A 14,129-nucleotide genomic window follows, 5' to 3' on the forward strand; every position below is an offset into this window, starting at 1 on the left:
CTTGTTATATATGGATAAAATTAAATGATAAACAGTAAAGAAAGTATTTTGGCTAAGTTAACAAAAACAAAAGGATATTTGTACCAAAAACTAAACAAAAGGAAATAATCCATTCTAATCCGGGAAACAACAAGAGAGAAAGATATATATTTATATTTTATTTTAATTAAATAATAATTAAAGCATGTTTCATATTTATTTTTTAAGTGTGTGCTTGTTTTGGGTTTTCAAAATTTAGATTCTCCCATTGGATTATCAATTATTTTGATTAAAAATATTACATATGCATTGAAATGAAAAGATTATAATAACTTGTTTAAGAAATAAATTATTTTGTTTGACTCAATAAATTCATTTTGTTCATTTAAATTTAACATAATTAAAAAAATATAAATTTAATACTTTAATATTATAAAGCATATAAAAAAGAACAATGAAACCGAACATATATTAGACAAGTTTTTTTTTTTGTGAACAAAATGCGAGGTAACAATGAACACCTACATATCAAAATCGAAAGAAACACAGATTCGGAATCGGGCAGAAAAACAGTAGCAAATCAAACCATCCATCCATGTCCGAAATTAGTTTGCCGAATCCCAACAAAATCAGGGGCAGGGATTCTCCTAACACTCTTCTCTTTTTTTCTTTTTCTTGAAAATACATTGGATTAATTTACACATCACTGGCTCATCCTCTCTCTTTTTTCCTCACACCAGCACAGCATCCACGTGTCCGGTTATCACTCTCCCTCACCTTCAAGCAAACTCCACCGTCGTCACCAAATCAAACGGCCCTCAATCACTTGAAGCCTGGCTTCAAAAAAATTTAAACCGAGTCTTTTTTTCCCTTTTTTTTTTTCTTTTAAAGTCAATTAATATTTTTCTTAAGAAAAACGAAAAAGAAAACAGTAAGGAACCTCTGCAAGTAATAAGAGATGAGAAAAGGAATATGCTATATGCCCATACTGAGAAGCATTTTTTTCCCCTTTTAAAATTTATATATAAATTCTTCGCAGCCACCTATACCCGCTTTCCTTTTTTATTGGTTCCACATGCAGACTTTCTCTTTCTCTATTCAGGTACACCCTCTCTCTCGATCCTCTTTTTTTGAGTTATCAAAGCCGGCGCTTGTTTTAGGCGTTTTTTAATTATAAAAATAAACATTTTCCTGATTTTTCTGCTAGCTGTCTAGTGAATTCGTTACTTTTTAAAGTCTTGTAATGATGAAGTTTCTGTTTTATGGCGGTTATGTTTTTTTTTGGCGCTTTTTTAGCATAAATTTGTTGCAAAACCCTATGGTCTGTTTGATTGGCGAGGGAAAAAAACAGCTAAATAATTAGGCAAGTACAAATTTAATTGTTGTTCTATGTTTTTATCAATTGCTTATTTTCTGCTTACGTTAAATTCCTTATGAAGTGGCAAATTACGGGTTCAGTTAGAATAACATGATTTATGCGTCATTGGATTATGTTTTATCACAGTTATTATATAAATAGATCATTTTAGCTAGATGGCAAATGTTTACTTGATCTCATTGGATTATTAATTTGTTTGGAAGCTTAAAATGCTGAGTTAAATCTAATTTATTTGAAATTACTAATTTCAAGTATAAGGCTATTCAGTGTTGTTATTAGGAACTTGGAGCTGATCCTTGTGCTGCTTTTTCAATTTATTCCTGCAGGTGAAATTAGGGCCTCAGGGGGCGGATTTTTGAGACATTGAATCAAGTTAAATTGGATAAGCTAGCAAAAGAATTAATTCCTTTTTTTTATTTTTTTGAGCAATGGGTTCTGATAAGCACTCAGCTGGATTATTACCTACCCTCAGAATGGAGAGGGTTCGAACGATTTTAACTCATACATACCCTTACCCGCATGAACACTCTCGGCATGCTATAATTGCAGTAGTTGTGGGTTGTCTGTTCTTTATCTCATCAGATAACATGCATACCTTGATAGAAAAGTTGGATAAGAATATCAAATGGTGGTCTATGTATGCCTGTTTGCTTGGATTCTTTTATTTCTTTTCATCTCCATTTATAGGGAAGACTATCAAACCGAGCTATTCAAATTTCAGTAGATGGTGAGTGTTTTAATCTGATGTCTTGAATCATATTGAGAATTTATGTATTTTTTAAATAATTTTTGGTATACAGTAGGAAGCTAAGAGCAAGACATGGCTTATTTGTGTTTATATAACTTGAATTTTCAGGTACATAGCGTGGATTTTAGTTGCAGCTTTGTATCATCTTCCTAGTTTTCAGTCAATGGGACTGGATATGAGGATGAATTTGTCTTTGTTTTTGTCAATATACATCTCTTCGATTCTCTTTCTAATTGTTTTCCACATTATATTTCTTGGCCTATGGTATCTCGGTCTTGTTTCTCGTGTGGCCGGAAGGAGGCCAGCAATCTTGACCATTCTCCAGAATTGTGCTGTAAGTGTTGAACATGAACTTGATGATTTCTTATTGCAATGAAGGTTTTAGCTTTTATGTAGGTGCTGGTCCTTATGAGTATTTTTCACTTGATCTTTGTAGGTTATTAGTATAGCCTGCTGTGTATTCTATAGTCATTGTGGTAACCGTGCTATGTTAAGGGACAGACCTTTTGAACGGAAAACTTCTAATTGGTTTTCCTTTTGGAAGAAAGAAGAGAGGAACACATGGTTAGCAAAATTTGTTCGCATGAGTGAGTTGAAAAACCAGGTCTGCTCATCTTGGTTTGCTCCAGTTGGCTTGGCTAGTGATTATCCACTTTTGTCCAAGTGGGTCATTTATGGTGAGGTAAGTTGCTGATCCACTACAAAGTTCTATATCATTGCTAGCATACTGTGGGAACATTTTTGTTTGCTTTGGTTTTTTAAATCCTTACTACATTCTTTTCTCTTACCATCTCATTTGCAGTTAGCTTGCAATGGTTCCTGTCCAGGTTCATCTGATGAAATTTCTCCCATATTCTCACTTTGGGCTACATTTATTGGCCTTTACATGGCCAATTATGTAGTGGAACGGTCAACAGGGTGAGTAGTGGCATTTAGCTTGTCTCGAAATTTGTGAAATATGTGTTATTACTTGTTGGAATGAGATCTATAGTGCATCTTTCTCGGGATTCTTGCATTGAGGTTCAGATTCATCCACTCTTCAGTTTGTTCTATATTCTAGTATCGAGAGTCATTTCATTGCAGTGGCACTGTATGCATGTATTCTTTTGATTATCATTTCCCATTTTCTACATTATGCATCATGTAGATGACTCTCATCAGTTTCTGGGTCTAAGATTGTATCTTTTATAGGATTGAGTTACTATTGCTTCTTGATGCCTTCATCCTTACTCTTGATTCTGATCTCTTGCTCCACTTCCTGTATCAAATTCAGGTGGGCCCTTACTCATCCTTTGTCTGTTGAAGAATATGAGAACCTTAAAAAGAATCAAATGAAACCAGATTTCTTGGATATGGTTCCTTGGTATTCAGGGTAAGTGATCATTATTTCTCATGTTCTTTTACCTTTTATTTCTCATCCTTTGCCCTTTACCTTTTATTTCTCATGTTCTTTTACTCTCTTATGGGGTGGGAGCAAAAATATTTCAATCTTTTGACCTTAAGGTGCTTATCTCTAATTTTTTAGAACATCAGCTGACTTGTTTAAGACTGCCTTTGACCTCCTGGTATCAGTAACTCTGTTTGTTGGTCGGTTTGATATGCGCATGATGCAGGTATAGTTCTAAATTTTGATTTTATATTATTAGTGTACTTCTCGTATTGTTTTCTAATGAAATTTCTTTTTGTAAATATTTCATCATGAATTGATTTTCTGTCTCTTTCTTTCTGCCTTTGTCAGGCTGCAATGAGCAGGGTTCATGAAGGAGCTCAACAAGATGATCTTTTCTATGATCATTTGAGTGAAAAGGAAGATCTATGGTTTGATTTCATGGCCGATACTGGTGATGGTGGAAACTCATCATATACTGTAGCTCGGCTGCTTGCTCAACCTTCCATTCAACTTTCTAAAGAGGATTCTGTGCTTACACTGCCACGCGGGGACCTGCTACTTGTTGGAGGAGATCTCGCGTAAGTTGATACTGTGTCTTGGGTACAATTTGTTGCTTGGGTTGAGAAAATCAAGATTTTAATATTGATGGTTTTGTTATTGATGAAGCTAGAGCCTATTCTGTAGCTTCTTGAATGTTTGGTTGATGATTTGGCCGAAAGTACTCTCATATTCATTGTTTAGCACTCAAAAGTTGTGGTTGATGTGTAGGTATCCTAATCCATCAGGATTCACATATGAAAGGCGGCTCTTTTCTCCTTTTGAATACGCTCTTCAGCCTCCAACTTGGTACAAACATGAACATATTGCTGTAAACAAGCCTGAATTACCAGAAGGGATATCTCAACTCAACGAATACGATGGACCTCAGTGTTTTCTCATTCCTGGAAATCATGGTAGGTCCTACATTTGAGGCCCAATTTGATCATGAGTGATTTATTTATTTTTTCTTTTCGCATGAGACACAAAGTTCAAAAGAATATGTACTGCTATTTTCAAGTATATATTGCTCTAATTTTCTCATTGTCTGAAATTTTTTCATAAAACCTTATTTTTGTTAATGAAGAAGTCCTATACTTCTGTTTCTATTTAAAGATTATATTATGTTTAACAAAAGTTTGCATTAATTTCAGATTGGTTTGATGGACTTAATACGTTTATGAGGTATATATGCCACAAGAGCTGGTTGGGTGGGTGGTTTATGCCTCAAAAGAAAAGTTATTTTGCTTTGCATCTCCCAAAAAGATGGTGGGTATTTGGTCTCGATTTATCACTACATAATGACATCGATGTGTACCAGTTCAAGTTCTTTTCTGAATTGGTAAAGAACAAGGTATCATTTACTCCCAAGATCTGTCATTTTCTGTTATGTCTTCTACTAATCTTACATTTTGAATTGTCTTTGATGAGAAAGGAGGGGGTATATTTGTAACTTAATGCCAAACTTGTCTATTCTTTTATGATGTCATATTACTTGTCTTTCATTAATGCATTCCTGAGAATTCACATTTAAATAATACTGGTACTCTTTACCTGGGTGTTGTGTCCTGCATTTGATGCCTAAAGCTTGCTGGCCTTGATTCACCTGCATAGTAATCAACCTTGTATAGATCGAGTGGTGCACGAATTCTGGCTCCTCTGTACTGAAGCATACCTTAATAAGTCTGATACAATTACCAAATGATATAACAGTTACAAATTTAACCTATTAGATCGTAGACAGTTGGCTATTCTGAGGGTTATCCTTTTGTCTGCTTATCTGTTATACTTCTGTCCAGAACTTTATACTGGTTGAGAATAATTCCATTCATCCATTTTCCTTTTCAGGTTGGAGAAAATGACACTGTGATTGTTATGACGCATGAACCACAGTGGCTTCTTGATTGGTATTGGAATGAAAATTCCGGACGGAATGTCTCTCACCTTATATGTGATTACTTAAAAGGAAGGTGCAAACTTCGGATTGCTGGAGACATGCATCATTATATGCGCCATTCATGTGTTCCATCAGAAGGCCCGGTTCATGTTCACCATCTTCTTGTAAATGGGTGTGGAGGGGCATTTTTACACCCCACTCATGTGTTCAGTAGTTTTAATAAATTTTATGGGAAGACATACGAGTGTAAAGCTTCATATCCTTCTTTTCATGATTCAAACAGGGTATTCTTCCTTTCTTTTAGTACACCTTTGGTTCCATTTCCCTTGTTTCCTTTGAGTTCTTACTCTTGTTGGGGTTGTTATTTGATGCAGATTGCATTAGGAAATATCTTGAAGTTCCGGAAGAAGAACTGGCAGTTTGATTTCTTTGGTGGCGTCATATACTTTATATTGGTTTTCTCTATGTTTCCACAGGTAAAGTTCTTTTAAGCTCTTTGGAATTGATTGAGTACGACTTGGTTATCCTAATGTCAGTTGTCATTGGACCAAAATTGGCCTAATTACTATGATCCCCCTAATCTTTCTATTAATTTTTGAGTTGGAAAGCGTACATGTTTTATGATATTATTTGACTCTTTGTCAGGTTAAGCTAACTCTGTTACTTGAGTGACTGATCTGTTTCCCTCACTTTGTAGTGTAAGCTTGATCACATATTGCAAGGTGATTCATTTTCTGGTCATCTAGGGAGCTTCTTTGGCACAGTATGGGATAATTTTGTATATGTGCTGGGACATTCTTTTGTATCACTGACTGGCGTGGTGCTATTGCTGATCATGGCAATTGCATTTGTTCCATCCAAAGTATCACGGAAGAAACGTGCAATAATCGGAATTATTCATGTATCTGCACATCTAGCTGCGGCCCTTATTCTTATGCTGCTCATGGAACTAGGTCTGGAGACATGCATACGGCATAAACTACTAGCAACTTCAGGTGAGATTGTAATTGTCTTCTCTGCAAAGCTGTCATTAATATTGTTGCTGTGATCACCTCATGTTTAATGTTTTACATTATAATATGCATAAAGCAAATTGAATTTGTTCAAAACTCCATAAAAAGTGGATACTTAGACTATTATTTTCTTGTCATCTTTAATGTTTTTGAGCAAGGTTCAAAATTTCAATAATATGCAGCCCAATTTTAGATTTTTACTTTCCTGTGGTATTTATATTTTGAATCTTTATGTATTAGCTTATGTTTCCTAGTAAAAGCAAATCCAATATCACAGCAAAAAATAGTACACCTAAAAATAACTCTGGGGATGACTGCCTTGATGTGGTCCTTTTAGTGGAAATGATAACTTATTACTGTGTTCAGGTTATCACTCTTTGTATCAGTGGTACCGTTCAGTCGAAAGTGAGCATTTTCCAGATCCTAGTGGTCTTCGTGCTCGTATGGAGCAATGGACATTTGGCCTCTATCCAGCATGTATCAAGTATCTCATGTCCGCATTTGATGTTCCAGAGGTAAGAAACGTCTCCTCTAAGAAATACAGATACCTTTTCCCGGTTGAACTCTACTGATGGATTGCCATAAACATTACCAGGTTATGGCTGTCACCCGAAGCAATATTTGCAAGAATGGAATACAGGCGCTGTCCCGAGGGGGTGCTGTCATATATTATGCTTCAATCTTCCTTTACTTCTGGGTTTTCTCGACTCCTGTGGTTTCTTTGGTGTTCGGAAGCTACTTGTATATCTGCATTAACTGGTTTCATCTACACTTTGACGAGGCGTTCTCTTCTCTCAGAATTGCTAATTACAAGTCATTCACACGATTCCACATCAATCGTGATGGTGATCTTGAAGTTTTCACTCTTGCGGTCGATAAGGTAAGAAACCTAGAGTGATTCACTGGCCACGATCCTTTTCTTCATGGTTTGAATGTATACATTGATCCCTTTGAGATGCAGGTTCCAAGGGAATGGATGTTGGATCCTGATTGGGATATGGAGCAGAAGCAGCCACAACAGTTGAGCCATAGGAGAAAATACCCTAGCAAATGGAGTGCAGCAGCAGGGCAGCAGGATCCAGTGAATACAGTCAGGGTGGTTGACCATTTTGTTATAAGACAAAATGAGAAACCTGATTTTGTATCAAGTAATGGGTCAGTTAGTCGCTGATCTTTGTTGTAACATCATTCTAATTTCTTAAATATAGGCAGCAATGAAGGGAATGCATATACGTCAAATGTCATAGTTGTTTAGATGGACTAACATCATTCAAATGTTAAATGTTAATGCAGCTAATAGTGTTTTTTCACAGCCATATCATGCTTTGTAGTTGAGGGAATTTTAAATGGAAGCTTATAGTTGAGCTTTTCATTAGAATTATCCAAAAGAATTATAGCTGTAGTGAGGGAAGGTGGTTTAATTTGAGTTTTTTTTTTTTAAATGTTTCTTTAGAAGTTATAATCCATTTATAGTGGATTAGATCAAAACTGATCTTTCTACTATTCAATTAATGGATTAATTTAACATTCAATTAAAGTAAATAAAATTAAAATGAAATTTTAATAGAATTAAGGTTTATATATTTGTAAACGAGATCTTCCCATTTAGTGTTAAAAAGTGAATATATAGTTTTAAGTGATGAATGTTAAAATTATGCACCATTTTACAATAACATTTTATACACAAATACTTATATTTATCAAACATGAAAAGAAAATAATATTTATTTTTTAAAATGTATATAGTCAAATCACAATAGCCAAATACTCCACAATATGGGAACTGTTTCTTTGCAATTCTCCTTGATCCAAATTATTTCCCCTAATGTCTTTAACAATAATTTGTAATATCAAACGTCAATTCTTAGCTCTAGATTTGATCCAAATTATATTGCTCTCAAAAAGGGGCATTGTACGTTTCTTCTTGAGATTTACACAAAACATAGACTAAACCTATTCTTTGAATTCTTCTCGCCACTTGTCCATGACAGAGCAATCCTTTGACACAATTTTTTTCATAAAAATAGAACAATTTTTAATGAAATTTGTGATTTTCATATATATATTTTTAATCTACTTTCGTCCAATTATAGTAAAACACTTAAAATATAGAACCTCTTGTGAGAATTGCCCAATCATCTCACTAAATTCATACTTGTGAGATTTTGAAATCTTAAAACCTTAAAATCTCTTCTACCATTAATCATAAATCACATTGATGATTTAATTTTGTTTTTGCTCTATAGTTATATGTGTTTTTTCCTTTCCATTAGGGAGGTTTATAGTTTGGTTAAAATTGAATTAATCGACCAAATCAATTTAATTTAATTTAATTAAGCGATCAGTGGTTGACTTTAGTTCGGTCGGAGGTTGATTAAAAGATTTTTTAAATTTTAATTATCAGTTAATTCGGTTTAAAATCAGATAATTAACCGAATCATCTAAATTAACCAAAATAGTTCCCAATTGGCTAATTTCTCTCTCTTTTTATTACCGAAATAGTTTCCAATTCCAATTCCCTTTCCTCTTTTTATTTTTTCCTTCTGTCTTTTCTCTAACCTTCCTTCCTTTCTTCTACCCTTTTTAGAACAGTTCGTTTCTTCCGTCAATTCTACCAGATCCTAAATGATCGCTTCCTCTCTTTCATTTTTTCCCCATAAACGTTACATTTTGAGGTACATTTTTTTTTTCAAAATTTTCTTTTTGACTCACTATTTTCCTTTTATATTTTGTATTTTCTTTTATGGTTTTTCCCCCTTTTAATTTTTGGGTAACTTAAGTTTGCTTTTAAAATTGCAGGATCTGGGCGGTTACTTTTGTTGGAATTCATTCTATATTGCTTTCAAGTAATTTGTTTTTGATTGTTTGGATTTTCCATGCTTTGCAGATGTTTTTTTTTTGCCTTCAAAAATATTTTCCCTTTTATCATTTTTCTTGATTTTAACAAAGGAATGTAGGCACAGTGAATTTAAATTTATTAACCAATAATACTTCAATTTGTTTGAAAAAATTTCGATATTCTTTATAATTCAGTCTGGTAATAACACATAAAATTTGTTTTAGCATAGAAATCTTCTTGTTTGCCTTAGAAAAAGAAATGAAGATTTTGGATTATTTTAACTAAAAAATTTAAAACATTAAACATGCACATAACAAAGGCGGTAAAGTTTGGTGATGGGCCTAACTTGTTTGCTTCATATCATCATATGGGCGGCAAGTTCAGGATGTGGTCCAGGGACCACATGGGGAAATTCATTGACCAATGCATGTAGTTCCCAGATAGAGGAGATTTTGTTAAAATAAAATAGTTTGATTAAATTATTATAAATCTTCCACATCTTTTGAGAAATTAAAATAATAGTGATACGGAGAAGGCTCCTGACAAACAATGAAGATAACTCTAAAACAGCAGCCTTATTTCAAAACTACTAGGCCCTGTAAACGTTTTAAATGTTGCTCCAAATTTGCTTGGATAAGAGCAGAAAAAGTCGCTGACCCATGCACACGAATGTGTTGTCAAATTATTTCCCCCCCATCGCAATTAGTATTAAGGAGGAGAGGGATTGTGTGTCTATAAATAGCTAAGCATGTGTGATCAATCAAAGAACTCAAACCTCCAAACTTGTTTAAAAGTTGAAGCTTCCCTTCAAGTTCAAGGCTCTTAAAAACTGAATCTAATCTCTTTAACGTATATGGAAGGTCCAAAGGAACAATTACAACCTCCAGCTTATGGAGAGTTGATCACCATCCTCAGCATTGACGGTGGTGGAATAAGAGGAATCATACCCGGAACCATTCTTGCTTTCTTAGAATCTGAGCTCCAGGTACGCACTTACCTACATTCGATCTTGAAACCAAAAAAATCCGAAATAAGAAAGGTTCTTGATCAATCCATGCCTTTTTCCTCGTAATAATTTATAATGATAACTGATATCAGATGTTTTGGGTACGTCTTACACAGAAGCTGGATGGTGAGGAAGCAAGACTCGCAGACTATTTTGATGTGATTGCAGGGACTAGCACGGGCGGCCTGGTCACCGCCATGCTAACTAGTCCAAATGAAAAGAATCGACCTCTGTTTGCTGCCAAAGATATAAAAGACTTTTACCTACAGAACTCCCCTAAAATCTTCCCTCAACCAGGGTATATGTTTAGATTAATATCCAATTATGATCCAGACCTGAATATTATGTTGCTGACATTTGTTTTTTTACTAGCAGATCTCAATTATTCCCTCAAACAACTAAAGCTATCAAAGCTCTATCGGGACCAAAATATGATGGGAAGTTCCTGCATAGCCTTGTTAAACAGAAACTAGGAGACACAAGATTGCACCAGACATTAACCAATGTTGTTATCCCAACATTTGACATCAATCATCTTCAGCCAATCATCTTCTCAAGCTATCGGGTTCGTATATACAATATATTCACTTCAGAACTCACCTTTCAATTCATGAACTTTTTCCGAATCAATATGGATTACTTCTTCTATTAATACAATGTTGTGTTTCAATTCAACCAGGTGAAGGAAAAACCTACTTTAGATGCCTTACTCTCAGACATATGCATTGGAACCTCAGCTGCACCAACCTATCTCCCAGCCCATTACTTCAAAACCCAAGACAACAAAGGAAACTTGAAAGATTATAACCTTATAGATGGCGGCGTAGCTGCAAATAACCCGGTAGATACGCGCATCCCAAAGATATATAACTTCTGAGTTATGTAGCAAATGACTTATATGTATATTTTGGCCCTTTCAGACTTTAGTTGCTATGGGGGAAGTGAGCAAGGCGATCATTAACGGAAACTCTGATTTTTTCCCAATTAAACCCGTAGATTATGGAAGATTTCTGGTTATCTCCTTGGGGACTGGCTCTCCAAAAGCCGAAAAGAAATACAATGCAGCAGAGGCAGCTAAGTGGGGTGTGCTAAGTTGGTTAACCAGCGAGGGTTCCACACCTTTAGTTGATGTATTCACTCAAGCAAGCGGAGACATGGTCGACTTCCATCTTTCTGTAGTGTTTAAAGCTCTTCACAGCTCTGATAAATACCTACGTATTCAGGTACATACATTTTGCAGTCAAACTCTAAGCTTCCAATGGGAAAAGATTATATGAAATGCACTATTGATTTTATTCTTTTGTGGTTTTTAACATCTTTGAATTATGAACACAGGATGATGGATTAAGTGGGGATGCATCTTCCGTTGATATAGCAACGAAGAAGAATTTGGATGAACTTGTGAAAGTTGGTGAGGGACTGTTAAAAAAACGAGTTTGTAGAGTTAACTTGGAAACCGGCATGTTTCAACCCTTTGCCCAAGAAACCAATGAAGAAGCTCTTAAAAGGTAGAAACTGTAACATGTGTTTTAGCTAAAATATCTATGGATTATTGATGTGTTTTAGCTAAAATTTCTATGGATTATTGATTTTGGATAATAATTTTGATCTTATAGGTTTGCAACACTACTGTCTCGAGAGAGGCATCGTCGACATTCTAGGACACCCCAAGGAAAGGCTGGAGGATATTATCAAAATGGTGTTAAAAATTAGTGTGTATGTGTCTTATTTTTTATATTTATAATAATTGCTTTTAGAATATGTTGTAATAATTCCTTTTAGGTTTAGCAAAATCCAAATGAAACAATACAGTTGTATATGTCTTTGTTATTATTATAATTGAAATTGCCAAAGTTGATTTAATCAATACATTAAATGGTTATGGACTATATAATATATCTCATTCCTCCATTCTCTCTTTCTGTATAATTCAATAAAAGTGTACAATTCACGGAAAAATAAATACAACAAAAAGTTAGTTTAGAGAGTAAGCTGATTTTTTATTAAAATTCTATCTATTTTTACTGTTAAAAGTTAGTGTTTGGATGATGAAATAGCTAAATAGTTGGCGTACTACATGTATTTTATGCTAACATACATAGATAAATTTTAACAGTAAAATGAATAGAATTGTTATTAAAAGGCCAATTTACCTTTTGATTTAATGTACTAGGACTAATTTACCCATTTTTAGTAGATAAGACAAAATGTTATTTAACTCCTGGTATAAGGTGTCAATGATATTTTTATTTTGGAAATTAATAATAATACTAAAATCATGTGGTTGAATTATTATTTGTGGAAAATTTTAAAATTTAGAAAATTAAAATATATCTGTGATTGAAGTGGTGGTGTCATGAATAGAAAAGTGTATATGACTTACGTCATCTGAATGAAGTGGTACCTTAAGTGTATATGTCTTTTCACTAATAATCAATTTCTATTTTAAAAACATTTTAAATATTATTAAATTGTTAGTAATTAAAGAAAAATGAGCAGTGACTAATTTGATAAAAGTTGTAAAAGTTGAAAGTTAAAGTTGTGATTATACCTAATTTTTAATAGAGTTGACGGAAAAAATTAATAAGATGGAAAATGAGTAATTCAAAAAGTAGAGAGATCGATTTTGAAGAAATAAAAATAAATGAGCTAAATCAAGGGCGAATACAAGGGGTAGGCATGGGCCTTGCCTCCCAAAAATGAAAAATTGCTATTTAGTACCCATATAAGTAATGAAAATATAAATTAACTTATGATAAAATTACATTTTTACTCCTTATGAAAAAAAAATCATGTTAAATCCTTTCAAAAATGATGAAATCATAAATTAATATATTATTAATAAAATTATATTTTAACCACTTAGAAATTTATAATTTAATTCTAATCTCTCCAAAAAGACTTTCTGGATTCACCCCTAAACTAAATCTAAGCAATTCTCAAGCTCTAACCTTTGATATAAATATCTTTGCCAACTTTTAGTCATGGTTAGACTTTTATTTATCATGGGGAGGTTGATTATAATTTGGGTAAACTATAATGCAGATCACTCTAAAATAGGATTGTTCTGATTTTGGTCACTTTAAATTTTTTTGTCAATTTAGTCATTTAATTAAGATAATTGCTCGAAGTGGTCACCACTGTTAAAAATTTCGTTAATCCACTAATAAATTGTTAATGTGATAATTTTTTTTTACTTTTGACTAAAGCTAATGACTTCTTTGTAATTAGTCAAAATATTTTTTTGTTTATTTACAACATAAGACTAAAATTTGTAAGGTTTCTCTTTTCCTTCTTCTTCTTATTTGTTTTATGGGAAAATAATAGTAAAAAGACTTGTTTATTTGACTTATATAGATTTTATAGTAAATATTATATTTATAGTGTTTATTTCTACATGTTTGATTTGTACTCGGATGCGTCTACATGCTTCTCCTTATCGTTAGATATATCCACTCCCATATCACAATCCTCATTCCCATCATTTGTATTAACAGCTTTAAGGCCCATCCCATTCATTATCTCCCTGGTTTCCATTCCCTACAAGTCCATCTGAATTTTCACAATCATACGTCGTTTCACAAATTCCCATATCAACATTCAGCTTTGTATTAATGTCACTAGCACATTTCTCCATACCAACATTTGCCACCTTATCAGAACATGACTGATGGTATTCTAACCCAGCCTCAGAACCCTTATTTCGATCGTCACTTCCGTTCATCTTTATTTTCTCATTGCACAGAATATCTTACTACGCTGAAATATATTTCCAACACATGAATAAAATAAATTTAATTACCAACTTGAAGGTCAATTACTTCATCGATACCATTAAAACAA

General features: G+C 33.6%; 2 protein-coding genes across 3 annotated transcripts; both read left to right on the forward strand.

Annotated features, from left to right (window-relative positions):
• The first annotated feature begins 865 nt into the window (after nucleotides 1-865).
• LOC105769535 (uncharacterized) lies at nucleotides 866-7,757 on the forward strand. Of its 2 annotated transcripts, none has more exons than XM_012590227.2 (16): nucleotides 866-1,081; nucleotides 1,684-2,084; nucleotides 2,214-2,439; nucleotides 2,542-2,787; nucleotides 2,908-3,023; nucleotides 3,379-3,477; nucleotides 3,631-3,718; nucleotides 3,844-4,073; nucleotides 4,264-4,448; nucleotides 4,686-4,885; nucleotides 5,380-5,712; nucleotides 5,803-5,904; nucleotides 6,126-6,423; nucleotides 6,808-6,956; nucleotides 7,037-7,321; nucleotides 7,403-7,757. In XM_012590227.2, the coding sequence occupies exons 2-16, from the start codon at nucleotides 1,786-1,788 to the stop codon at nucleotides 7,610-7,612; spliced, it is 3,066 nt and encodes a 1,021-aa protein (XP_012445681.1). In that variant the 5' UTR covers nucleotides 866-1,081; nucleotides 1,684-1,785; the 3' UTR covers nucleotides 7,613-7,757. The 2 variants fall into 2 exon arrangements, with proteins under 2 accessions (XP_012445681.1, XP_052487291.1); XM_052631331.1 differs by lacking the exon at nucleotides 866-1,081 and adding an exon at nucleotides 1,276-1,342.
• Nucleotides 7,758-8,971: 1,214 nt separating this feature from the next.
• LOC105767493 (patatin-like protein 2) lies at nucleotides 8,972-12,103 on the forward strand. Its single transcript, XM_052631332.1, has 9 exons — nucleotides 8,972-9,116; nucleotides 9,241-9,287; nucleotides 10,141-10,265; nucleotides 10,403-10,584; nucleotides 10,662-10,851; nucleotides 10,966-11,127; nucleotides 11,207-11,509; nucleotides 11,622-11,794; nucleotides 11,903-12,103. Exons 1-9 carry the CDS (start codon nucleotides 9,067-9,069, stop codon nucleotides 11,997-11,999), a joined length of 1,329 nt encoding a protein of 442 aa, XP_052487292.1. The 5' UTR covers nucleotides 8,972-9,066; the 3' UTR covers nucleotides 12,000-12,103.
• Nucleotides 12,104-14,129: the final 2,026 nt, after the last annotated feature.

Source organism: Gossypium raimondii, chromosome 5, assembly GCF_025698545.1.
Source record: "Gossypium raimondii isolate GPD5lz chromosome 5, ASM2569854v1, whole genome shotgun sequence".
Classification (NCBI taxonomy): domain Eukaryota; kingdom Viridiplantae; phylum Streptophyta; class Magnoliopsida; order Malvales; family Malvaceae; genus Gossypium; species Gossypium raimondii.

Coding starts and splice junctions, on each gene's coding strand:
- LOC105769535 (XM_012590227.2), top strand. CDS start 1,786: ATGGGTTCTGATAAGCACTCAGCTGGATTATTACCTACCCTCAGAATG. Junction 2,085..2,213: donor TATTCAAATTTCAGTAGATG/GTGAGTGTTTTA, acceptor TTGAATTTTCAG/GTACATAGCGTGGATTTTAG. Junction 2,440..2,541: donor CCATTCTCCAGAATTGTGCT/GTAAGTGTTGAA, acceptor TGATCTTTGTAG/GTTATTAGTATAGCCTGCTG.
- LOC105767493 (XM_052631332.1), top strand. CDS start 9,067: ATGATCGCTTCCTCTCTTTCATTTTTTCCCCATAAACGTTACATTTTG. Junction 10,852..10,965: donor TCATCTTCTCAAGCTATCGG/GTTCGTATATAC, acceptor CAATTCAACCAG/GTGAAGGAAAAACCTACTTT. Junction 11,128..11,206: donor GCGTAGCTGCAAATAACCCG/GTAGATACGCGC, acceptor TGGCCCTTTCAG/ACTTTAGTTGCTATGGGGGA.